Consider the following 26,741-nt stretch of genomic DNA (forward strand, 5'->3'; position numbering starts at 1 on the left):
ATTTAAACAAAAATGAAGAAGGATGCAAAAATTGTTATCAAATCTTTATTATTGATAATCATTAATTTCCGTATATATGTAAATCAAATTAGGTAATTCCGTAGCTTTTATTTAAGGAAAGAATACACACTTCATATATTTTAGGTTAATATAATATTCTCTAGTGTTATATAATTATGGAATAATGTGACACTATTAGATTAAACTATACTTTATATTAGATGCTATAGAATTTTTTGAAATGAAATTTAGAAGGCATTTAAAATGCCACCTAGGATTTGGAGTTTTTTTTAATTAATACAAAATTAAGGTTCTAATTTTTCAAATGCTTCTCAATTAATATATATGGGATATAAGTAATCTACTTGATGGCTTGATGCCTTGTGTTTATTTGTTTACTCAACAATTTCGTCTTCTCACCTTAATTATTGATAAAAAAAAAATTGGGCCCTTGCTTCAAGTTATCAAATGTTGGTTGTTCAAAAAAAAAACTGGGCCCTCCAGTTACGGCTCAAACTTTGATCATTAACCTAATCTTACACCATGATTAATGGAGAGTTCTTAAGGTGAAATTTTTATCGGAATATAAGAACCTGTCTCTTAACTTTTAACTAAAAAAACTAAGAACCGGTTTTATTTAAGAGCCGGTTCTTAATTTTTTTAGTTAAAAGTTAAGAGACGGGTTCTTATATTCTGTAATAACTTCACCCTAAGAACCTCCCATTAATCATACTCTAATCCCTTAATGTTAAGGCCCACAATTTGATCATTAACCTAGTCTTAGTCCCTTAATTATATATCAGCTACAATTATTATCGAAAAAAGAGTATAACTACATGTTAGAGGTGTTCTTAGCCGGTGCATGATTAACTCCAGTCTCTTAGCCGGGATTTTTAACTTATGATTTGATATTTTTTTGCTTTTTGTTTTTTGTTTTACATTTTTTTCAGCTAAGAGACACCTTTTAGAACATCATTATCCATGTATGTTAGGGGAGTTTTCGGAGGAAATTACGATTAAAAAAAAAAAGCAACTAAAACAAGAAACGCATCTTAAATTCGTCTCTTAAGTACACGTGTTGAGACTTGGCTTTTCCTTCTTCCTCTTTTGATTCTCCTCTTGGATCAATCTCCGGCGCCATGGCTCCCAATCAGTTTCCTTTCCCATCAGTTTCGGCGCCATGGCTCCCAATGACGATGAATCTGTGAAGCTCTTCCTCAGCATCGGTCTGGACGAGAAAACCGCCACCACTACCATCAACAACCCCAAGGTCACCGCTAATCTCACCGCCGTTATCCACGAGGTATCGTTTCTAGTCTCTCCTCCTCCTTCTTCTCCCCTTTCGCCATCAGTATGTATTCTGATGAAATTGGATTGAAGATGAATAAGTATCGTTTTACCTTTCTCATATGTTGACTGAATCCAAATTTTATGAACTCGATTCGAAATTCTTGGTTTGATTGATGATTTGGATTCTTTGCATGTATGCATCTGGTTTAATTTGATCACTTGGTTTGCTCAATTCCATTATCAAAGCTCTCTTATCTTTTGTACAGGCTGGTGTAACTAATGGATGCGATCGAACTACTGGAAATCTGTTGTACACGGTGAGATTTGTTTTGATTAGCGTTTTGAATTTGTATCAATGCTGGAAAGAAACTTATTGATGTGTTAAAACTCCAGCACAATTGGATGCCGCAGTTTCGTTTTTTGACAATCACGCGCTCCTGAGGACTTCAAGTTAAATGAATTTGAGGAGGCATGTGGTGTTGGTAAGGCGTTTGGGTCATACTAGCCGGGATTATATTTATTTTTCAATGCTAGCATGTATAGAGTTTCTGTTTTCTTTATTTAAATGATGCTTAGAGGTTATATGTTGTTGTGTTTTATATGAATTTGGAGATGAGATCTTCATTATCTTTTTGGAATAGGGGTTGAAGTTTCTGCAGAAGATATTGAGAAAGCAGCTGATGAAGTTTTTGAAGAGAATAAGAAAACAATAGTTGAGCAGCGCTACCGAACTAATGGTTAGTCTGTGCGCTTTACCTGTTTTTTTTTTCCTGAGGCATATCCTTCTGTGCATTTCTCTATATATTGTTTTCACATAACCAACTTATTATGTTTCTTGGTTGAACTTGATGTATTTGTGTTGTGTAGTGGGTCAATTGCTTGGACTGTCTGGAAAAGTTTGCCATGGGCAGATCCTAAGATTGTAAAGGTGAGCTAACCATTTTAGCACACTGCCTTCTTTGCTAGCCAGAAACGAAATCTTAGTTTTCTTATTTTGTCGTATTTCTGTAATAGGACGTCATAGCCAGAAAAATGTATGAACTGCTTGGTGTTCTTTGCTGTTCATTTCTGTTAACCTGTGTGTAACAAACAAAGTTCACTTGATGAGCAAGAAACTGAATAAAGCTTTTAGGTTATACTAATCTTCGTTTTTTTTTTTTTTTAAATCTATGTTCAAAATGTTATGTTTAAGAATTTAATAAATAAATTTGAAGTTTAATAAAATAATGTTTAATATTTTTTTTTAAGAACCCTTAAATAAGAGACTTGCAATGGACCACACAAATATACCCGTCTCTTAACTAAGTCTCTTAAACTCACTTTTCCAACTAAAAATTATTAAAAAAAGATTAAAAACCCCTAAATGAGTATGTGGGATAATGATGCTTTTATATCTCTTATTTAAAAGACAGTTCTTACCTTTTTTTAGTTAAAATCAAAGAAAAGTTAAGAACCATCTCTTAGCCGAAGGTAAGAACCCAATCAAGAGACTAGGGTTAATCGGTCTCCCTTAGTTATATCAACTACATTTTCTTATGTAGACCCATTCTTTGGTTTCGAGTTAGTTAGGGATCGCACAAAACACATCGTGTTCTTGTACTCAACAATTAACAAACTTTTTTTTTACAAAAATAAAATTATTATACAAAGGACAACCTACTTGTTTAAGCAGAAGGTACAAATTCATACTATTTCGATTCTAAACTTGAGTTTTAAGGAGAGACAAAAGAAAAGACCAAATCACATCAATAGTTATTGTATTATTTACACGAGTTTCCACATTTCTCGTACAAATACAACAACCTATCATTTAACTCTTCGAAATTCAGATTGCAATTATCCATCTGAAATAAGTGTAAAAGAGTCTCTCTCCTTGAGACCTTGAAGATGAAGCATCCATAAGAACCAACCCATCTTCTTCTATTCCACCCAGTAAATTTCCAAACGAACACTTTACAGTCTGTAACGATGAAATTTGGACCATTACTTCTGTTTCACCGAGCCTAGTCGCAGATACAGTTGATGCATAACGTGTGCCCCCTTTCTCTGGATTACCGTTTTGGTCAGCGTAAACCAGATCCTTTTGACCCGAGATTTGGAAAGAGAGGTCATCTTTCTTCTTTATGAGCTGCTTGACTTGCTCTTGCAGCTCTGGTATGTAGTTCAATGCATGTGAAACTGTTGCGGAAACACTTAACTTCTTCTGCAAGAAATATTTAAAATATCTGATCTTTCATTGCGTTTAAAAACACGGATCACAGTGTTTTCTATATAAAAAAATTAAAGTTGCAAAAGCAAATGAATGAGCATAAACCTTAATTATGATGTTATACTTTTATGTTGAATATTTTTTTTTTGGATCAAATATGTTGAATGTTTTTTTGGATCAAATAAATATGTTGAATGTTTAACTTGTAAATTTTAATGCAACTGTACGAGTTTTCGTTTTAATTTTTATTTGGAGTAAAAAGTAAACTTATTTGAATTGATTGTTACCGATTGATCGGAAGCTGGAAGACAAGAACGAAGAGATGAGAACATAGTGTTGATCTTTTTGCGACGCTCACGCTCACTCGCGTTGTGATTAAGCTTCTTCATCACGACCTGATTCTTTACCTCTAAGATTCCATGTCTCTCCGACGACACATTCTGATGAGCCACCTCCAAGTCCGGCAACGGAAATCAAGAAACGTGTTGGTTAGGTCGTCGTTTACATAATAGAAGCTCTGGTCTCCACAAGGCCAGTCGAAATGGGGAAATAATGGAGGGACGAGTGCACACATTTTGTTTAGATAGTGTAAAGGATCTGTTATTTTTTTAGTCTTTTTCTCTAGAAGCTATTTCGGTTGGAATATGCTGGTGAGTTAGTTGGATTATTCACGTCTCATTCATTTATATATATATACACACGGATACAAACAAAATAGAAATAAACAAAAATTATCCAGTGTATAATATCTATGATATGTAAGTTAAAATAATACTATAGGGCGAAATGTATGGGCCACGAGTGGACATGCGTTGTCACGTGGTTAAGTATTTTCTCCCCAAGCAGGAGCATGTTCCAAGGATCACCAGTTGACACACTACATGCATGTAGAACTCTTTAATACTATGATATGATGAAATCTAAGTTATCTATGGAGTGATGTAACTCTATTTATGTCATTACACTAATCAAAATGTGGTAAAGCGAAAACATAAACTTCAAACGATAAAAAAAAACTCTAAATATTCTCTTAATGTGGTCGAATATAAATTTTTCATTAGAATTATGTATGTTTTTTTTTTTTTTTGAATTATGTATTATGTATGTTTTACATAACTATAAGTTTATAACCCTGAGGGGCACACGAGGGATACACGGGTTTGGTGGACGTGGAACTGTCGAGAGGCACGTGCAAAGTACGTGGAATACTTTTAGGCTTTTCTCCTGGTAACAAGCATATCTATGTAATTAACCGGTAAGCATGTACTATGTAATTAACCAGTAAGCGTGTACCTAAGAGCATGATTAACTCCAATCTCTTAACTGGAATTCTTAGCTTCGGCTAAGAGACGAGTCTTAGTTTTTCTTAGATTTTAACTAAGAAAAACTAAGAACCGTTTTTTAAATAAGAGATATAAGAACACCTTTAACCAAAGTGGTTTATAGAGTGCTTAATGATTTTTAGATTTAAAAAAAAAGGAAAATGATGAAATAAGGGAGGAAGCGGTGCTTAATTAGGCACATGAAGAAGCGCGTCTTATTGGACACGCGTCAACAACTCGTCGACCCTCGTCCCTCGTCTCTCTCTCTCTCTCTCTCTCTCTCTCTCTCTCTCTCTCTCTCTCTCTCTCTCTCTCTCTCTCTCTCTCTCTCTCTCTCTCTCTCTCTCTCTCACGAAACACAAGTTTTGTGTTTCTCTCTCGACGACTCCGCCTCATCGTCTTCTCTCAACCGATCTCCCCTCGACTCCACCTCGACGGTGCCGTGATCAATCGACGATGATCTCTCCTCGTCTCTCTCGTTCTCCTCGACGCCTCCGTGATCAATCGACGATGAAAGCGTCTTCGTCTCTCTCGCTCTCCTCAACGCCTCCGTGATCAATCGACGATGAAAGCGTCTTCGTCTCTCTCGCTCTCCTCGACGCCTCCTCGACGAAATCGAGGATGATCTCTCCTCGTCTCTCTGTCTCTATCCTCGACGAAATCGAGGATGATCTCTCCTCGTCTCTCTGTCTCTCTCCTCGACGACTCCGCGATGAATCTCTCGGCGTCTCGCGGTGTCGATCTCCTCGAGGATCATGGAACAAGCCATCTCTCTCTTGACGACTCACCTCTCTCAGGGCCTGAGCTCTCCTCTACGAAATCAAAAGCAAGGTAAAGCTATCTATGGTGCCTTTTATTAGTTTGTTCTGTTCGTTCCATCCTCATGATTTGTCTCTGTCTTTGTTTCTTCAGATGGACTGAGCAAGAGACGAAGGTTCGTCAAACAAGACGACTACAACAAAGGGTCTGTGATTCTCGTCTGCAATACAGGTAAAACTTCAACACGATTCGATCTGTCTAATGCATTGAACGTTTGATAAAAAGCTGTGGTTATATGCGTAGCTCGTTTATAATTGAGTTGAGATGGTATGAAATTGAATCGAGATAGTATGAACTGATTGTTTATGATCATGTGAAATTGAATGGAGATAGTATGAACTGATCGTTTTTGATATTGAGTGTCGTTCTTGTCTGAGTTGAATAGATTGTTTTATGATCATGTGATTTGTGTCTCTGTTTTATGTACACCAATTGATCCGTAACTTAACTGAACCGAGAGTCATCAATGGTTATGGTCTAAATTGATAAAGAGTGAAATTATATTATTTAGGGTCATGAATTGGTTTCCTTGATACTCGTTTTTGTTTTCTTTCTGTGTGTATGTCGGTTGAGTTGCATGGATCAAGGTTGCTGAGGAAGAATCGTCGAAGCTGAGGATTGCATTTACTCGACCAATACAGGTAAATGTCTTCATCTTTTAATGTTTTGGTCAGTGGGCATTGATGTTCGTATTTAATAGAAGTGATGTTGAATTGAGAAAATGTTTGAGTGTGGTTGAGTTGGGTAGTTGAATGAGTTGCTTCGTTTTTGAAATTGAATTGATTACGGTTGTATGTGGTTTGTGTTTGATTACGGTTGTGCAATGGTAATTAATATAAATTAGATATATGTCAACTCCATTCTTTCTTTCTATCTGTTATTTCTTTCTTGAATGGATTCTTTCTTTCTATCTGTTTTTTCTCTTCCATCTTTAAAACACTGCCATTGTATTCTACATAATATCTCTCTTCCATCTTTAAAACTCCTTCCTTCTTTCTTCTTCCAACAGATTCTCATATGTTTTTTCTCTCCTCATTCACTTGGGAAATGAATTTTAATTCATTCACTGAGCCTTCAAACTTTGTTGAACTGCTTAGCAGTCAACAAAATGTTATCTTTGGTAACGTATCAAATAGCGTGTCACAATCTTCACCGCAAGTTCCCTTCACCGATGATTCAAACTTTTGTGAAGACAGTCAAGCAGGGCCAAAGGAAAGAAGGACTTGGACGCCTTCTGACGATGTGGTGCTCATCAGCTCGTGGTTAAACACGAGCAAAGATCCCGTAGTAGGGAATGAGCAAAGGTCTAATGCTTTCTGAAAAAGAATAGCTGATTACTTCTCTGCTAGTCGAAAGCTTGCTGGTAGTGACAAGAGAGAGGCTTATCACTGCAATAATCGGTGGCAGAATATCAATGACCTAGTATACAAGTTTGCTGGAGCATATGAGGCTGCATCGAGAGAGAGAACCAGTGGGAAAAATGAGAATGATGTTCTCAAAGTAGCCCACGAAATCTTCTTCCCTAACCATAAAACAAAGTTTTCTCTTGAGCTTGCTTGGAAAGAGTTGCGTAATGATCAGAAGTGGTGTGCCTTGTCTACTGAAAAAAAAAGAAGGAAGCTCCAAGAAGAGACGTTGTGAGGATGGTTCAGACTCCACAAGCTACAAAGCAACCGAAGAAGATTCTGCTCTTGATGATGAAGGAACACGTCGACCCCCGGGAGTTAAGGCCGTGAAGAAAGGCAGCAATGAAAGGCTGTCTAAGAAGACAGTGGATGACGGGAAGGAGCTGGCTCAGTTTGAGACAATGTGGAGCCTCAAGAAGCAGGATTTAGTGGTGAAAGAAAGGCTGTCCAAGATGAAGTTATTGGACAGTCTCATTGCTAAAAAAGACCCTCTTGCGGATTATGAAAAAGCTTTGAAGAAGAAACTCATTCATGAGTTAATGTCAAATTAGTTTAAGTGGTTTCAGTTTGTCTTCTATGTCTTGTTTGTTATGTGTTGTTGTTCATCTTGTTGCTTAAGTTTCTATTGTCATGGAGTGTAACTTGTTGCTTAAGTTTCTGTTTAATATATATGTTTCGTGTTCTAATGTTGATCTTGTTTTTGTTGTCAGGTGAACGAATGAAGCATCCTTGTTCTGTTGGAGCATCCGTGTGCCATTGGAGCAACAAGCTTCTGTTGTCTTTTATTTGCTTCTATCACGGACCTTGAGTCTTTTGTCTTCTTGTGCATTGTCTGTTTTGTTTGCTTCTATCACGAACGGCTGGAGCAGCCTTGTTTTGTTGTGCATTGTCTGCTTGTATCACGGACCTCTTGTATCTTGTATCATAGATTGCATCTCTCGTTTGTATGCATGTGTTGCATTATATTGTTTCACGAGACTTGTACCAAGTCATTGTACCAAATCATGTCTAGCATTATAAAGTATTCAAGCTTCAGTCTTTCTTTGTACCAAATCATTTTCTCTCCTTCTCATAGTTTCATCGAACATTAAATCCCTTCTCTCCTTTGATCAAAGTCACCAAACCTTCTCGTATAAACATCAAAGTCACCAAACCTTTGATTAAATCGCTTCTCTCCTTTGCTCACCATTTCTTCCATCTCAAGTTATCTCTTTAATCTCAACCGCAACCTCACTCCCGATTTAAAAAAAAGCAACCATAAAGAAACACTCTCAACCTCACCCATATCCAAAACACCAAAGTTTATTTCTTTACTCATCTTTTCTTTTCAATCACCAAATATGGCTTCTTCTTCTTCTCAAAAAACTTTAGATGATTCATTTGATGAAACATTTGATGAAGCATTTGATCAAATGTTTAATCAATATTTTGATCAAACATTTGAGAAATTAACCATCAATAATGATCAAGAAGAACAAAGGAAAAAAAGAAAAAAAGAGCTTATATCGAAAGAAATCGTGAAGAAGGCAATGTACGTTTATGGAATGATTATTTCAGTGAAACGCCCACGTATCCTGAAAATTATTTCCGACGACGTTTTAGAATGAACAAGCCATTGTTCATGCACATTGTTGATCGACTCTCCAATGAAGTTGACTTCTTTCGCCAAAAAAAAAGATGGTCTTGGAAGACTTGGTCTCTCAGCACTCCAAAAGTGTACATCAGCCATTCGTGTCTTGGCATATGGCAGTGCGGCTGATACGGTCGACGAATACCTCCGGCTCGGTGAAACGACAACTCGGTCATGTGTGGAGAATTTTGTGGAGGAAATAATTTATTTGTTCGGCGATGAGTACCTACGAAGACCAACACCGGCTGATCTTCAACGTCTACTTGATATTGGAGAGTATCGTGGATTTTCCAGGATGATAGGAAGCATCGATTGTATGCATTGAGAGTGGAAGAATTGTCCCACCGCTTGGAAATGGCAATATTCTCGTGGTTCGGGCAAACCAACAATCGTTTTAGAGGCGGTTGCTTCATATGATCTCTGGATATGGCATGCATTTTTCGGACCTCCAGATACCTTAAATGATATCAATGTTCCTCCTCACTCACCTGTTTTTGACGTCATAATAAAAGGTCAAGCTCCGCAAGTGACTTACTCTGTCAATGGAAAAGAGTATCATTTGGCTTACTATCTCACAGACGGTATTTACCCGAAATGGGCAACTTTTATCCAATCTATTTCACTACCACAAGGGCCGAAAGCAGTGCTATTTGCTCAACGTCAAGAAGCTTTCCGAAAAGATGTCGAGCGTGCTTTTGGAGTCTTGCAAGCTCGCTTTGCCATCGTTAAAAATCCAGCACTTTTTTTGGGAAAAAGTCAAAATTGGTAAGATTATGAGAGCATGTATTATACTCCACAATATGATAGTAGAAGACGAACGAGATGGATACACTCAATTTGATGTTTCCGAATTCCAACAAGGAGAAGACAACGGAAGTTCACATGTCGATCTCACGTATTCTACAGATATCCCAAAAAATATCGCCAATATGATGGGTGTTCGAACTAGAATTCGTGATTGACAAATGCATGAACAACTGAAAGCTTATTTGGTTGAACATGTATGAAGTAAATTTGGACGTGATGAAGACAACAATTGAGCTCAGATTTTTCTTTCAAATTATTCTTGATTATTGTACTAATCTTCGTTTTTATGTTTTTTTTAAAAAAATCTATGTTTTAAATGTTATCATTAAATATGTTTTATATAGTAAATAAATTTTATCTTTTATAAAACAATGTTAAATAAATTTTTTTAAGCACCCCAAAATAAGAAACATGCATTGGAGGTAAAAAAATTAGAAGTTTCTTAATAAAATGCTTAACACATATTTTATACTAAAAAAATGATTAAGCACCCCATTAGGGGTGCTAGGAATAATGGTGCTCTAAGGGCATGATTAACCCCGGTCTCTTAGCCGGAGTTCTTAACTCATGATTTGATATTTTTTTTATTTTATTTTTTTTACATTTTTCGGTTAAGAGACGGCTCTTAGAGCATGTTTAATGGGAAGTTCTTAGGGTGAGGTTCTTAGCGGAATATAACTTTTAGCTAAAAAAGCTAAGAACCGGTTCCTAAATAAGATATTTAAGAACCGGTTCTTAGCTTTTTTAGTTAAAAGTTTAGAGACGGGTTCTTATATTCCGCTAAGAACCCCACCCTAAGAATTCTCCATTAAACATGCTCTTATATTTCTTATCTAAGAGACGGTTCTTAGCTTTTCTTAGTTAAAAAACTAAGAAAAGCTAAGAACCGTCTCTTATCCGAAGCTAAAAACTCCGGTTAAGAGATTGAGGTTAATCATGGTCTAAGAGCCGTCTCTTAACCGAAAAGTGTAAAAAAAAAATTGTCAAATCATGAGTTAAGATCTCCGGCTAAGAGACCGGCGTTAATCATGCTTTAAGCATTTCCCTTTATTAAATTTAGCAAGTGTAGATTCCCTATTTAAAACTTATTAGCTAAACTTTTGGTAGTGTAGTGGCTAACGTTTTTATATATATACTTTTAAACTCATGTAGCATAAGAATATTAGTATAAAGGTCAACTCCAATCATCTCGGTTAGGCTAAAAATGCCTTGATTCTAGTTCTGAACAGATAACGGCCGATATTTGAGATTTAGTCGCTCCATTTAGGTCCATCAAATCAAAAGAACCTAATGGTTTATTAATAAATAATAACGATGGGCCCAAAATATTTGTTTTAATTATTTTAAGTTATAGGAAAAAGAGTGAAAAATAAATAAATTTCAGGATATCCAGTGAGTGCAGCACGCATCACTATGTATCTCTAGCATATGCAGGATGAACCGAAACATAAGGTTTGTCTACAGAAAGCAGTTAACCTATACAAGAGATACCCTGGCAAAAAAGAAACAAAAAACAGGGTATCAATCAGCTTGAGAAAACAAATAACTCCAGGAACAAGCTCATGGAGAGACAGAAAGAAGAGCAGCTAAAAGGGTCATATTTTCATATGAGCCAAAGTGTCATAAGGGAGCAGAACAAGCTCATGGAGAGACGTTTGGTGTTTTGTTCATGCATTACATTGTCGAAGTTCAAGTTTGCAAGAAAATGTCATTACGTAGGTTACTATTGCTTTTAAACTCTTAAGAGATTTGAGCAAGCCTGAGAGATTGGTTTTACCTCTTTAAACCAAGTAAATTCACTTTCCTAGAGCCACTTGTTACAGCCTGCGTCTCTAGCAGCGCCCCATTTATCGTTCATACGGTTATTACATGCATGAAATGTTTCTTCAGATCCACTCCTAATAATTTACAAGCGGTCAAAAGATTTTGTAAAATATACTTTTTAGTGTACATACCTCCAAATTTTTTGTTAACTACACTTTTAGTGTAACTTTTCTATTTTTAGATGAGAAATTCTTGGGTTCACCCCCTAGGTTCACCAACCAATAGTGGTTGAGTATTTGATATTTGATATCTTTTAAAAAAGGAAATAAAATTGAATATCCAAATTAGATTATATTTTTAAAATAAAATAATAAAAATACATAAAAATAGTTACAAAAAATAAATAAATTAATATTGTTAAATCTTCAGCAAAATACTAAACTCTATACCCTAAATCCTAAATCCTAAACCCTAAACGTTAAACCTTAAACTTTGGATAAACTCTAAACCGTTGGAAAATCTTAAACCCTAAATCATACATTAAAAACTAAATTTTACTAACACTAAACCCTAAATCTTAATCACTAAACCCTAAACCCTTGGGTAAACCCTAAACCCTTGGGTAAACTCTGAACCCTTGGATAAATCATAAATTCTAGGGTTTAATTTTAAATATTTTTGATTTAGAGTTTATGATTTATCCAAGGGTTCAGGGTTTATCCAAGGGTTTAGGGTTTAGTGATTAGGGTTTAGGGTTTAGTGTTATTAAGATTTAGTTTTTAATGTATGATTTAGGGTTTAAAATTTTCTAATAGTTTACGGTTTATCCAAGATTTAAGGTTTTTAATTTAGGGTTTGGAGTTTAGGATTTAGGGTATAGGATTTAGTATTTTGCTAAAAGTTTATCAATATTTATTTATTTATTTTTTGTAACTATTTTATGTATTTTTATTGTTTTATTTTAAAAATATAATCTTATTTGGAAATTCAATTTTGTTTCCTTTTTTAAAAGATATCAAATATCAAATACTCAAACACTATTGGTTGATGAATCTAGAGGTTCACCCTAGGGGGTGAACCCAAGAATTTCTCTTTTTAGATTATCTATATAGATATTATATATATATATATATATATATAGAAAAATAAAAATAACAATGTTCTTCGAAAATAATACTTGTTGCCTTACTTTAATCTCCAAATTTCCATTATTCTAGATCCAATTTCCATTCTTCTTCTTGATCACCAGATATCTTCCAAATTTCCATATAAAAAGAAACTTTTTGTTCTTTACAAAGAACTCAATTTTCCATTTTTACGGAGGTCGATGAGCAAGCGCGTAGTTATATATAAACTTGTGTAATCATATTCTTTTCTCTTTGATCACCTTCTCTTCAGTCTTCACCGTGCAACTTTTTAGCTCTCTTAAAAGATGGTTCGTTTCTTTTTTTTAGCAAACCTATCGAGCAAAATATAAATGCAATTACTATACAAATCCAATGAAGTGTTTTTTCTTATGAGATAACTAAAGCTTTCGTTTTATTTCATTGTTTGTAGTCGTCGAAAATTGTTTTTAAGTATCGGGGTTTTAACGAAGAAACCAGGAGGAAAGCACTTCGAAGTCTGTCTCATCGTACCGGTACACCAACATCCCAATAAACGGCCTTACACCATTGAGACACTTAGAATAAACTGCTGGCTTAACTGAACCAAGTTAAACCATGTGTTATATATATATATATAGAGAGAGAGAGATAAAGATGTTACTTTTAGTTAGGTTTTCAATTTTGAACAATGTGTAATAATGTTTTATTCTTTGTTTTATAGGATATGAGTATGCGGATTTTAATTTAGACCTAGACGTTCTAACGGTGACGGGACAAAACATGAATCGAAGTAAAATCCTGAAGAAATTGAAGAAGATTTTTTACTCTATCGACATTCTTCAGACGTTGTGTGTTCCCCCTAATTAGTATGGTTTTTAAAGCAAGTTCTATTGATATTTTGATAATTAGTGTTGCTTTTTGTATGTTTATCTCTTTTTAATAATGGTGTGTTTTGTTATATTTTTCGTTTTGCGCATTAGAAGCTATATAAACTATTGGGGTGGAAGGCCCAATCAGTTCATTTCAGTGTTTTTAAAACCGGACCGGAAGCTGAACCAGAAATATTTTGGGTCACAGTTCAATATGGTTCGACCGGGCCAAACCTGGTTCAATAATATGATTTAATATTTTTTTAGTATGTAAATATAAGAGTAATATTAGTAAATATGATGCATAGTTAAAATATAAATCAATTTTGAACAAAAAATATTATAAATATAAATTAGTTTTTTGTTTATATGGATGGTTTATAGATTTTTGATAGTTTTAGTGGTTTTTATTGGTTTAATAATTTTAAAATATAATCCAGCTACGTGGCCGGTTCATGGTCGAACCAATTACTAGACCAACCTGACTATATAACTGGTTCATGGTCGAACCCGGTCCAACTATCGGGTCGGTCCGGTTTTAAAAACACTGGTTCATTTCTTATTTTAGACGAAGGCTTTAAAATTTTATAACAGTGAAAGTTATGGGTTTTATCCTTATGTTTGTCTCCCAGACCTAAAGTCAGTTTTTAAAAAATATTTTAACTAAAAGATAAAAAAATATACTAAAAGTAATTTGAATTCGAGCCACAAAAAAATTAACCCTTTATATTATCACTAGACTATCAACACTTGATTTTTTTTTTAACACTTGATAATTTTAGTGATTTTTTGAAAAGAAAAATATTTATTTATTCATTGCAAATTATACTGATCTTTACCAAAAGAAATTAAGGGTTTGATTTAAGATTTTGTGATTGCTTTTGGAATGAATAGATGGGCATTATCCGTTCGAATGGTGGGCTTTGAAGTCTAAGATGAGTTAGACTTCGTGACTATTATTTTGACGTGTACACACCATGGGTATGTCCAGAGCATGTAATTTACACATGGAACGACATAGATGAGTTTCAACATTCAACTACTGCCATGGGTTTTTGACAGGAAGCAAGAGCGGGTATTTGATATATATATATGCAGTTTTATCAAGTACACCTAATTTGATTTGTCCGATAGTTTTTACAGCTCTTTTGTAATCGACTGGGACATATATCTCCAATTTTATTTTTTATTTTTTTGTGCACACAATATTTTTTTTTCAAAATCACATTTCTAATGTTTTTCCTTTCAAAATCACAGTTCTAATAATATCGGTGATGAACTTATAAGTTATAATACGATGATTACGCCTGCCGATGCCCAAATATTAATCGAAGGGATTTTCAATCAGAACGAGTGTGCTCATTGATATATTTATTTTCACATTTTCTATAAAGCGTAAAAATCGTTTCCCCCCATTAAATATGTCGTTATCTCCCCTCACTCACTCGACATAATTGACCGGTCTCTTGTCGCAATGTTTTGCAGCCCAACTATTAATAGATGTGCTGTGGTCATACACTCTTCACTACCAAAAACATCTATCCTCACAACAAACCGAACAAGCTCAAGTAACGAAATCAAAGCATGGGAAGCCTCAAGTCTCTGGTTATCTTGGCTTTGCTTTTTTCCCTCTCTCTCGCTGTTTTTGCCGACACATCCAACGATGCTTCTACACGTATACAACTCTATATTTATCATTTCCCTTGTATAGTTTCACATTACTGATGATCGAATGTTTTATACATAGCCTGACGCAAATAACATGAACATCACACGTGCAGCTAAAGATGAAGTGAAGCCAAGTGAAGCGACCGATGCCATAGGGCAACATCAACCCCAGGCTGCGGAGGCCGAAACCGAGGCCAACGATGTTGTTGTTGAACCTCAGCAGCGGGTCCGTTGTGGCTGTATAAACGGATGTTGCGGAATCTGCCGTTATGGACGGTGCAGCTACTGTTGTCCCAGACCACAATCCGAGGAGGCCGTGGAAACCGAAGCTATTGATGCCAACTTTGTTGAACCTCAGCAAGGGGGCCGTTGTGGCTGTAGATACAGATGTTGCGGAATCTGCCATTATGGACGGTGCAGCTACTGTTGCCCACGTGCTCAAGCGGAGGCTGAAGTTGTTGAGCCCCAACAACGTAGCAGATGTAGGTACGGTTGCTGCGGAAGCTACGCTTATGGGCAGTGCAGTGCTTGTTGTTCCAAGAAGATGGCTACTGAAGAAGCGGAGAAAAAGGAAGAAGCTAAGCCATGAATGGTGTGTAACACAAACTCTATGTTTGTACTTTGTATGCATGGACGCATGGTATATATTACTGTTTCGTACATATGTCAAAATAAGAGAAAAATGATGCTATGAGAAGGTCTATAGCTCAATAAAAAAAGTCACAGGATCATATAATATGTATTTTGTTATGGAGTGTTTTCCTCGTGAAGATTGTAATAATAACTACTGTTTAAATATTAAATCGTTGATTGCAACATTTAAATTGTAATCGTGAAAAAGCATGTATAGCTAGGTCAATAAAACCACACAGCGTTGTATAATATGGCATCACGTAGACTTATAATTTTGCGAAAAGAGAAATATTCATTTATTCATAGTAAATTATAATAATTTTTATTAGATACAAAATATCATACATAATTAGTTGGAAGAGATCTCAAGCAATATATAAAGATAGATGAACTAATACACTTATTATCAATTGGTTTTATATTGAAAACCCATCTATTTTAACATGATATCAAAGTCCGATCCACGCAGTCCAACCCGATCCATGCAGTCCAACCCGATCCACATCGATCTGGTCCAAAGATGGTCCATCGATAGACACCAAAGAACCATCATCTCGAAGAGGCGTATTAGACACAAACTCTCTCAAATCAGTAGTTAAAAATGATCTTAAACAATATATAAAATTAGATGGACCAATCCACTTATCACCAATTAGTTTTAGGTAATAATTTTATCAAAAGAGAAGGTGTTTGATTTAAGATTTTGTGATTATTTTTGGAGTGTATAGATGGACGTTATCCTTTCCAATGGTGGGCTGTCTAAGTCTAAGAGTTAGTCTTTGTGACAATTATTTTGACGTGTAAACACCAGGGGTCATGTACAGAGCATGTCATTTACACATGGAACGACATAGAGGAGTTTCAACATTCAACTACTGCCATGGGTTTTTTGGCCAGAAGCAAGAGCGGGTGTTTGATATATACGTAGTTTTGTCAAGTATTGCTAATTCGGTTCTTGTCGGATAATTTTTACTCAGCTCTTTTGTAAGGGACTGGGACATGCCTCTAATGTTTTTCTTTTCAAAATCACATGTCTAATTTTTTTTTTCACATGTCTAATTAATATTTTCTCTTTCAAATTACATCTCTAATATTATCATAAATGAATTTATAATACAGTGACTACATCTGCCGATACCATGTATTAATAAGGGAATCAACCAGACGAATGTGCTCATTGCTATATTTATTCTTACATTTTCTATGAAGTGTAAAAATCGTTTTCCCCATTAAATATGTCGTTATCTTCCCTCACTCACTCGACATAATTGACCTGTCTCTTGTCGCCATGTTTTGCCGCCGAACTATAAATAGATGTGTTGTGGTCATACATTCTTCACTACCAAAAACAGCTATCCTCACAACAAACCGAACAAGCTCAAGTAAGGAAATCAAAGCATGGGAAGGCTCAAGTCTCTGGTTATCTTGGCTTTGCTTTTTTCCCTCTCTTTCGCTGTTTTTGCCGACTCATCCAAGGATGCTTCTACACATGGTATACAACTCTATATTTATCATTTCCCTTTTTTAATTTCACATAACTGGTGATCGAATGTTTTAAACATAGCCTGACGTAAATAAAATATAAATCATACGTGCAGCTAAGGATGAAGTGAAGCCAAGTGAAGCGACCGATGCCCAGGCTGCGGAGGCCGTGGCCAAAGATGTTGTTGCAGAGCCCCAGCAAGGATGGCGTGGTGGTTGTAGGTACGGATGTTGCGGTGGCTGGTTTTTTGGACGGTGCAACTACTGTTGTCGTAGTCCACAAGCCGAGGAGACCGTGGAAACTGAAGCTGTTGAGGCCAACGTTGTTGAACCTCAGCAGGGGGGTCGTGGTGGCTGTAGATATGGATGTTGCGGATCCTGGCGTTATGGACGGTGCAGCTACTGTTGTCGCAGTCCACAAGCCGAGACCGTGGAAACCGAAGCTGTTGATGCCAACGTTGTAGAACCTCAACAGGGGGGTCGTGGTGGCTGTAGATACGGATGTTGCGGATCCTGGCGTTATGGAAGGTGCAGCTACTGTTGTCGCAGTCCACAAACCGAGACCGTGGAAACCGAAGCTGTTGATGCCAACGTTGTTGAACCTCAGCAGGGGGGTCGTGGTGGCTGTAGATACGGATGTTGCGGATCCTGGCGTTATGGACGGTGCAGCTACTGTTGCCGAGGTGCTCAAGCGGAGTCTGAAGGGCAGAAAAAGGAAGAAGCTAAGCCATGAATGGTGTGTAAAACAAACTCTATGTTTGTATGCATGGATGCATGGTTTATATTACTGTTTCGTACGTATGTCAAAATAAGGAAAAAGTGTTGCTATAAAGTCTATAGCTCAATAAAAAAATGTCGTAGGTTCATATAATATGTATTTTGTTATGTAGTGTTTTCCTCGTGAAGATTGTAATAATAACTACTGTTTAAATACTAAATCTTGGATTGCAATATTTAAATTATAATAATGAAAAAGCATGTGCCTAGGTCAATGAAAACCACATAGGTTTTATGGTATCACGTAGATTTGTGATCCTAAACATGCATTATGAAAGACGACTTGACATATAAAATAAAACTAAAGCGTTGGTTAGAATATCTTTATTTATTCTGTTTCATTTTAATGATGTTTAAAGTTGATGCATATTTATTAAAAATTCAACTTTGATAAATTTATTTTAATTTTATAAAAGTAACATCAAATAAAATTAGTAAACTAATAAAAATCTACAATACTATATAATTGGTCATAAATACAAAAAACATTAAATTTTTATTTAAAACAATGAGAACATTACTTATTTTGCACAAAAAAATTCTTAAACATCAAATAAATTGAAATGTAGAAAGTATCATTATATGTTGTATGAATAACAATTGAAGATTTGTTTAGATTTTATACACTCCAGTGTAGGGAGTATTCACCGATCCAACCCATAGAGTTCCATCACGCTCCTCCACCTCACTTATAGAGATCCACTTATTTCCAATTGTACCCTGGAAAACCTCCGATATTACGCCACTACCTTCGCTCAACCTCACGGCCATCCCGTTCCCTTTGTACTTAGCCCAATACGAATGAACTTTCATCCAGTCCACCGGCAAGCCCAAAGCGGCGCGTCCTAGCCAGGCATTCGACATGGCGAACTTTGTCAGCTTTGAGTGTTTTGTATTCAGGCCTACCCAAAATCCACCACGTGGACACCTCTTTATGTTGTCGGGGAACCCAGGGAGCCCCTCCGCGAAAATCTCATACTTCTCGTGAGATTTAGAAACCGACCTGTCGTTGAGCCAGTAGCGTAGGACTCGAGATGTGGCAGTCTCTGCCACGAGAAGGTAATCCCCGTTTTGGCTCATAACAACGCCGTTTGCGAACGCAAGGTTGCTTAGAAGAGTTGTCACTTGGTTCGTATTTGGATCGTATTTCATCAATCTACCGGTTCTGTCCCCACTCATTATTGCACCTATATAATTCCTGAAAAAATTAAACAATTTACGCTCTTATATGTAAGATGAATCATGAATGATCGAATATTTGCAGAATTTTAAGTTATAAAAAAAAAAAAAAGGAAAAAGATATTTGCAGAATTTTACCTTCGTTGATAAACCGAACTACTATCAGTGAAGTAGACAACTCCAGTCCGTGGATCTATTTCCACAGCGTTGGTAAACCTAAGGGGCTTATCCAGCTGACGTGTAGATACTTGATTGGCTAAACCACCTTCTCGACCAACTTTAAGAAGTCCCATATAAGCATCGGCAATATAAAGATCACCAGTGGATTTTTCAAAGGCCAGGCCCAATGGTCGACCACACTCATGTTCCGTTCGTTGGTGCTCGTGCGGGCCCTCGCAACCTTCTCTGCATTTAATTAAAACGTTAAATACAATAGTCATCCAAGTGTTAAGGAACCCTAAGTGTGAACAATGAACAGATCCCATCATAAGTAACTATTTTCATAACTATAACTATTCTTTTATATCAAGGCTACCATCAACGCTGGGTTTAATGAGTTGTTTAATTTTTTTTTTTTTTTTGCTAAATTGTAAATATCATAGATGAAAGGAAAATTTTACAAAGTAAAGACCTTAGTTCTGCACCATCTTGGCAAAAAAGAATAAAAACAAGATGAGACAAAAGAAATAAACACCAACAAAAGATAGGTAAGCTAGTTTTATCTCAACCAAAGGGTCATGAGAGGCCTGAAGCGCTTGTTGTGTCTCCTGGAGGAAATGATGTTTATGATCTCCCTGTCTATACCATGAAACACAATAAGACCTTAGTTGTTTAATTTTCTTTACATGATTGTTGTGATAATGAGATAATGATATGTAATATTTAGATAATGATGTAAATATTAGAGGGTTTATCTCTAATATAGTCGGCTAAGTAGATAAGGCCAAAGTCGAGTTGTATATAAAGAGCTCCAAGCTCACGATCAATAACACAAAATATTCAGCATTACTTTACTTTACATGGTATCAGAGCATAGATCCAACTAAAGATTTATACTCGTTTTTTTCTTCTTTTCATAACTTATCTCTCTTTGTGATCATCATCTACGATCATGGGAGACGACAAGGTAGTTGTGGCTGGCGTGACCGGCGAAAAGGGAGCAAGTTCTCCTTATTCAATCTTTGCTTCTGATAATCCAGGAGCTTTGATCACCTCTGTTCAGTTGAAAGGTGAAAATTATAACGAGTGGGCTACGAAGATGTTGAACGCACTTCAAGCCAAAAGGAAGGCAGGTTTCGTTGATGGTACGTTGCAGAAGCCGCCTGAGGGACACGTAGACTTGGAAAGTTGGCTTAGTGTCAATTCTATGATTGTCGGTTGGCTGAGGACGTCGATCGAACCAAAAGTAAGGTCGACCGTGACCTTTATTACTGACGCACACAAGCTTTGGGAGAATCTAAGAGAAAGGTTCTCAGTGGGGAATAAGGTGCGAGTTCATCAGTTGATGGCAAAGCTTGCCTCGTGTAGGCAAGATGGAGACGCGGTGATCGATTACTATGGGCGACTTGCGAAGATGTGGGAGGAGTTGCAAACATATCAACCACCACCTACGTGTACCTGAGATGCAGCAGCTCTTTACGAGAAGGAAAGAGAGGATGAACGTGTTCATCAATTTGTTATGGGGCTAGATGAATCACGTTTTGGGCATGTTGTTACGGCCATAATCGAAGCAGACGCTCTACCGGATCTTGGAAAGGCACACAACAAGATAGTTAGAGAGGAGGATCGCTTGAATTCAGCAAAGACACGGGAACAACAGCAAGATGCCGTTGGTTTTGTGTCTCGGCGTGAAAATAGTAATGGTGATTTGAGTGGAGGACGTGGAGGAGTGCGTGATGAGTTTGGTTCATCAACGTCAAACTCACAAAACAGAGGAAAAGATAGAAGTTGCTCAAATTGCGGTAGAACCGGTCACGATAAGAACACATGTTGGCAGTTGATCGGCTATCCTGAGTGGTTTACAGAACGAGGAGGACGAGGAACTCGTGGTACAAGTAGAGGAGGAGGACGCAGTGGAGCAAGCAGAGGAAGGGGTCAGTCTAACGCTGCTTACGCTACCAGTGCCAATCCCGGTGCAACAATTCCTGAGCTTACCGCAGAGCAATGGAGAGCTATAAGTCAGATACTCCAGGAGAAGCCCAGTGGTAGTTCAGATAAAATGTCTGGTAAGAAATTGGGAGATGTGATACTTGATACAGGAGCATCGCACCATATGACTGGTGATATCAATCTACTTATTAATCTTGAAGATATCTCTTCATGTAAGATCGGATTTGCTGATGGAAGTAGTACGGTTGCAAAGAAGATAGGCGTGTTGCCTTTGTCCGACCGTATCTCGTTATATGGAGTTTTATACGTACCAGACTTGAATTACTCATTGATCTCTGTCTCGAAACTCCTCAAGCAATCAAATTGTTTTGCGTTTTTCACAGATACGTTGTGTATTTTGCAGGACCGGTGTTCGAGGACGCTGATTGGAGCAGGTGAGGAGCGTGATGGGGTGTACTATTTCACGGATGCTAAAGCTGCTCGTGTCAACAAAGCTGCGAAGGTCGAGGATAAGGTTTTGTGGCATCAGCAACTCGGACATCCAGGGTTTTCAGTTTAATCTTCTTTATCTGTGTTTTCTGGTGTTAAAGATTCTGCAAGTTTAGATTCATGTGAGGTCTGTTTTAAGGCTAAGCAAGCAAGAGATTTGTTTCCCGAAAGTTTAATAAAACTAAAGCATGTTTTGAGTTGATTCATATTGATGTCTGGGGGCCATATCGAGTTCAGGCCTCTAACGGAGCTTCATATTTTTTAACCGTGGTAGACGACTATTCACGTACTGTATGGACCTATTTGCTTCTCGAGAAATCAGAAGTTAAAGAAGTGGTGCAGAAATTTTACGCTTATGCAGAGACACAGTTTGGAAAGCGAATCAAGAAGGTTCAAAGTGATAATGGCACAGAGTTTGTGTGCCTTGGCTCATTTTTCAAGTCAAAAGGGATAATACATCAAACTTCATGTGTGGGAACGCCGCAGCAGAACGGTAGAGTAGAAAGGAAACATCGTCATTTGTTAAACGTAGCGAGATCATTGATGTTTCAGGCGAAGATGCCAATCAAGTTCTGGGGGGAAGCTGTGCTTACAGCGGCTCATGTCATTAATCTTACTCCAACCAGAATACTGAAAGGAAAGTGTCCTCATGAGGTGTTGTTCGGGTCCACTCCATCGTACTCGAAGCTACGAGTGTTTGGCTCTTTGTGCTTTGCACATAAGCAACTACGCGACAAGAACAAGTTTGTTCCTCGCAGTAGAAAGTGTGTGTTTGTCGGATATCCTTTCGGGAAAAAGGGTTGGAAGTTATATGATTTGGAAACCGGTGAGTTTTTTGTGTCTCGGGATGTAGTTTTCAGAGAGGAAAAGTTTCCATTTTCTGAAGTTGTCGCAGAGAAGCCCTCTCCTGTCAGTATGGAGAGTTTTGATGATGAGTTGGTAACAAGCGATGTGGAGGTTGTTGAGGCTAGGGGGAGTAATGTCGATCAGTCTGAGGAAACACTAGCCTCACAGGACTCTGCAATCATTGAAGTTGGGCCAGAGGTTTCGAGTACTAATGAACAAGACAATGTAGCTCCAGTAGAAGCTCCAGCAAATACTCCGCCGGAAACAGAGAGCTCGCTTGGTAGAGGACAATGTGTTAAACAACCTTCTGTAAGGTTAAACGATTACGTCACCTACAAGACAGCATGCAGTAATAGTACCCCTCACGTCCTCACCACCGATCGCTCTTTCAGTGTCTACTTCGACCCTGTCTCAGGTAATACTTTGTACCCACTTACTGAATATATTTCAGATGAACAATTTTCTGGCGGACACAAAGCTTTTCTTGCAGCTGTTTGTGCTGATAGTGAGCCTAAGAATTTTAAAGAAGCTATGCGTGATAAGAGGTGGACAAAAGCTGTTTACAAAGAAGTTGATGCACTAGAGGTCGCACACACTTGGAGCGTGGTTGATTTGCCTCCTGGCCGAGTGGCTTTGGGAACAATGTGGGTCTTTAAAATCAAATATAATGCTGACGGGACTGTGGAACGGTTCAAGACAAGGTTGGTGGTGCTTGGAAACCGCCAGAAAGCTGGTTGTGATTATGATGAAACGTTTGCTCCAGTTGCAAAAATGACTACGGTACGAAGCCTATTGAAGATAGTAGCTACTCAGGATTGGGAGGTACATCAGATGGATGTGCACAACGCTTTTCTCCATGGTGATTTGGAGGAAGAAGTGTATATCAAGCTTCCGCAGGGTGTCAATAACTCAGATCCAAACAAAGTGTGTCGGTTACATAAATCTCTTTATGAACTAAAGCAAGCTCCTCGGTGTTGGTTTGAAAAGCTCACAAAGGCACTGATCAAGGCAGGGTTTGTTCAATCTCTGTCCGATTATTCTTTGTTCATTTACTCACGTGGTACTGTTGAGATTCGAGTGTTGATTTATGTGGATGATCTCATTGTTTGTGGGAATGATGGTGAAGCAATTACAAAGTTTAAAGGCTATCTTGGTGAATGTTTTCACATGAAAGATCTAGGGAGGTTGAAGTACTTTCTTGGAATCGAGATTGGGCGTAATAAAGAAGGTTTTGTGCTGAGTCAAAGAAAGTATGCTTTGGACATTGTTAAGGAGACTGATCAGGTTGATTCAAAGCCTGTTGCAACTCCCATGGAACAGAATCATCATCTTGCTAGAGACGACAGCCCCTTCACGGCTGAACCGGCGCGTTATAGACGTCTAGTAGGAAGGCTCATCTACCTTACTAATACGCGACCTGATATATCTTACTCAATACATATACTGTCTCAGTTCATGCAGAAACCACGAGAAGGTCATATGGAAGCAGCACTGCGTGTGGTGCGGTTTCTCAAAGGGACAGTCGGGCAAGGGATATTGCTCAAATCAGAAACGGATCTGCAGGTCTCCATCTACTGCGACGCTGATTGGGCGGCGTGTCCACTAACTAGAAGGTCGTTGACTGCTTATGTTGCCATGATAGGAGGTTCTCCAGTTTCTTGGAAAACAAAGAAACAGAAAGTAGTGTCGCATTCTTCGGCCGAGGCAGAGTATCGCGCCATGTCTATTGCAACTCATGAGGTGCAATGGCTGCGACAGCTCTTGAGGGATTTGGGTTTCACGCAAAAAACTCCATCTCGTCTTTATTGTGATAGTAAGTCCGCGATATATAAAGCCACGAATCCGGTATTTCATGAACGCACTAAACACGTAGAGATCGATTGTCATCGTATGCGTGATGCTCTGAAGTCACGAGTGATTACTGCAACACATATTGGTACTAAAGAGCAACTGGCGGACGTTTTAACAAAAGCTTTGGGGAAGGTTCAGTTCAATCATCTTATGTCCAAGTTGGGCATTTGTAGTACGCATACTCCAACTTGAGGGGGAGTGTTGTGATAATGAGATAATGATATGTAATATTTAGATAATGATGTAAATATTAAAGAGTTTATCTCTAATATAGTCGGCTAAGTAGATAAGGCCAAAGTCGAGTTGTATATACAGAGCTCCAAGCTCACGATCAATAACACAAAATATTCAGCATTACTTTGCTTTACAATGATTGTTATTCCATCCTTTTGCTTAGTGGTATATTGAATAAATGCATTGCTGTCTATCTAAAATATGCTGTAATCTTTCTGAAAACGTGTATAGAAAATATAACAGTTTTAGCACAGATCTGGACCACCAAAAAGTCAATATCAAATTTCCCATCTTGGTTGTGTACTCATGACTCCAGTAAATAAAAAGAATGTAAGTTAAAAAAAAAGAAGAAGAATGCAGCATTTTCACACAGCAACAGATAAAATAATCAAAGGAAACTAAAGAAGCAATTAAGTTGCATAGTCAAATGTGCATATATATATAATCAATGCACATGGAAATTGAATTTTAAGATCCCTTCAAAATGGGAACTTCACATGCATGCCCAGATAACAAATTGTGATTCAGAAAGTTAAACTTGCAACTCAAAACAGCCAAGTTGACCACGTGAAAACTGAAGTACATATGCAGAAACAAAAGAAGTACCTTTCATTTGGTCAGGAACTCATAACTAATTGTATCATAAATAGTTTAGTTATATTCAAAAGATTAAAGTCAAACACTGTTGGCATTTCAAAGGATAATTTTATTATTCTGATAATTTAGATCGTTTATCTCGGTAGGGCAAAGGGAGTTAGTTGGATACAGTTGAAGGATTTTGCTTTATTTTTCGGTTCAATTTTTTTTGGCTCAACTTCAACTTATATCAACCAAATTTGAATTGACAATCTTATCCAATTTCTACATTTTGATCACAAATACACAGTTAAGATTGATATATATCACCTAAAAACATTCAAAAGGCTATCTACGCTACTCTATCAAAACCTATAGTGTGCACGAAAAAGACTTACAAAACAAATTCAAATACCCAGGGTTTATTATGAAGATACATTCCCAATAAAAGTGGAAAATGAAAAGGAGAAATAATTGTGTACCTTGTTGGAGTGGTGACGGCGAAATCCATCCAACGACTCTCATTAGCTGTCCACTTAACAATTCGACCATCAGATAAACCGGTGAATGGACCGTCGCCGTAGAAATCGAAGGCGAAACTCTCCGGTCCCAAAGCGCCGGTGGTAGGAATCAGATGGAAGTCAGGGAAATGAACTGTCAACATTGACTCTCCATGTTTTGGACTCTCGCCAGAAGAATCGAAGAGGCTTAAGAGAAGGGCAAATGATATCGCCAACACAAAGAAGAGTTTCATCATTCTCCCTTTTCTTCCCACCCTAAACTGTGGCTTGTGGTAAGAGTGATTATTCTCTTATATATAAACTAATGTCAAAATTAATAAATAGTTATTCTTATACATGTCGACTTCGTGTCAAAAACTCAACACTAAATAGTTATATTATTGTATTCTTGGGGTTCGTGGATCATGCATTCGTCATCATGCATTTGTTAGTTCATATGTTAATTTTTTTCTGTTCAAACATTTCTTTCTTACTGCTTTATTATGAAAGATACATTTCCTTCTTACTTACCAGACATTCATACATGATACTACTCACGTAACTAACATTGTCAAGATAAAAGTTTTGCCGTTTATGGAATGAGATTACAAAGAAATCAAACAATATATTCTTCTAGTCTGCCTCAATTCGTGTATCAATTATGCATATATGACATATAAAGTTTCAATGATTATATATAATTTGTCCGGACGAGGTAGTCCAAGTGGCAGGACGGGCCTGTGGTGGCAACCACCATCCGGGTTCGATTCCCTCCCCATGCGGAAACTACCCTGCCTCTTCTGGACACCAAAGCGGTACTGGGTTCGATCCAACCTAGGTAAAGTCCTCCCGGGTGAAGTGGACCGCTGTCTGACCGGACCCAGGGGAATGACCCGCGAAGCGGGGAACCCCTGGATTATCAAAAAAAAAATGATTATATATAATATGATTATTCATTTCTAAATTGTCTATAAATAAACATTTAAACAAAAAAAAGTAAAATTCATACTCTCTCTGTTTTTAATATAAGTCGTTTTATAATTGTGCACGTAGATTAAGAAAATCATTATTTTTTTATATTTTCTAAACAAAAACATTATTAATTATTTACCTAACCACAAATCAACCAATAATAAAATAGAATGTATATTATCATTGGTCATATAACATTAAGT

At 37.2% G+C, this 26,741-nt stretch overlaps 5 protein-coding genes and 1 pseudogene across 5 annotated transcripts; 4 read left to right on the top strand and 2 right to left on the bottom strand.

Moving 5' to 3' along the window:
• Nucleotides 1-455: 455 nt before the first annotated feature.
• LOC125585417 (glutamine--tRNA ligase, cytoplasmic-like) lies at nt 456-1,715 on the top strand. The gene is made up of 2 exons (XM_048754437.1): nt 456-1,303; nt 1,557-1,715. The coding sequence occupies exons 1-2, from the start codon at nt 1,181-1,183 to the stop codon at nt 1,665-1,667; spliced, it is 234 nt and encodes a 77-aa protein (XP_048610394.1). The 5' UTR covers nt 456-1,180; the 3' UTR covers nt 1,668-1,715.
• A 1,269-nt stretch (nt 1,716-2,984) lies between these two features.
• LOC106395325 lies at nt 2,985-4,422 on the bottom strand (annotated as a pseudogene).
• Nucleotides 4,423-7,213: 2,791 nt separating this feature from the next.
• LOC111205214 lies at nt 7,214-7,597 on the top strand. Its single transcript, XM_022700717.1, has one exon. It carries the CDS (start codon nt 7,214-7,216, stop codon nt 7,595-7,597), a length of 384 nt encoding a protein of 127 aa, XP_022556438.1.
• A 7,119-nt stretch (nt 7,598-14,716) lies between these two features.
• Nucleotides 14,717-15,693, top strand: LOC111205856 (late embryogenesis abundant protein M17-like). Its single transcript, XM_022702173.2, has 2 exons — nt 14,717-14,897; nt 15,004-15,693. Exons 1-2 carry the CDS (start codon nt 14,807-14,809, stop codon nt 15,477-15,479), a joined length of 567 nt encoding a protein of 188 aa, XP_022557894.1. The 5' UTR covers nt 14,717-14,806; the 3' UTR covers nt 15,480-15,693.
• A 1,155-nt stretch (nt 15,694-16,848) lies between these two features.
• LOC106391801 (late embryogenesis abundant protein M17-like) lies at nt 16,849-17,943 on the top strand. The gene is made up of 2 exons (XM_013832509.3): nt 16,849-17,015; nt 17,122-17,943. The coding sequence occupies exons 1-2, from the start codon at nt 16,922-16,924 to the stop codon at nt 17,736-17,738; spliced, it is 711 nt and encodes a 236-aa protein (XP_013687963.2). The 5' UTR covers nt 16,849-16,921; the 3' UTR covers nt 17,739-17,943.
• Nucleotides 17,944-18,259: 316 nt separating this feature from the next.
• On the bottom strand, nt 18,260-25,918 carry LOC106395008 (protein STRICTOSIDINE SYNTHASE-LIKE 2). The gene is made up of 3 exons (XM_013835545.3): nt 25,549-25,918; nt 19,100-19,366; nt 18,260-18,980 (listed from the first exon to the last, which is right to left on the bottom strand). Exons 1-3 carry the CDS (start codon nt 25,821-25,823, stop codon nt 18,395-18,397), a joined length of 1,128 nt encoding a protein of 375 aa, XP_013690999.1. The 5' UTR covers nt 25,824-25,918; the 3' UTR covers nt 18,260-18,394.
• Between the last annotated feature and the right edge of the window lie 823 nt (nt 25,919-26,741).

This window comes from Brassica napus, chromosome C4 (assembly GCF_020379485.1).
Source record: "Brassica napus cultivar Da-Ae chromosome C4, Da-Ae, whole genome shotgun sequence".
NCBI lineage: Eukaryota > Viridiplantae > Streptophyta > Magnoliopsida > Brassicales > Brassicaceae > Brassica > Brassica napus.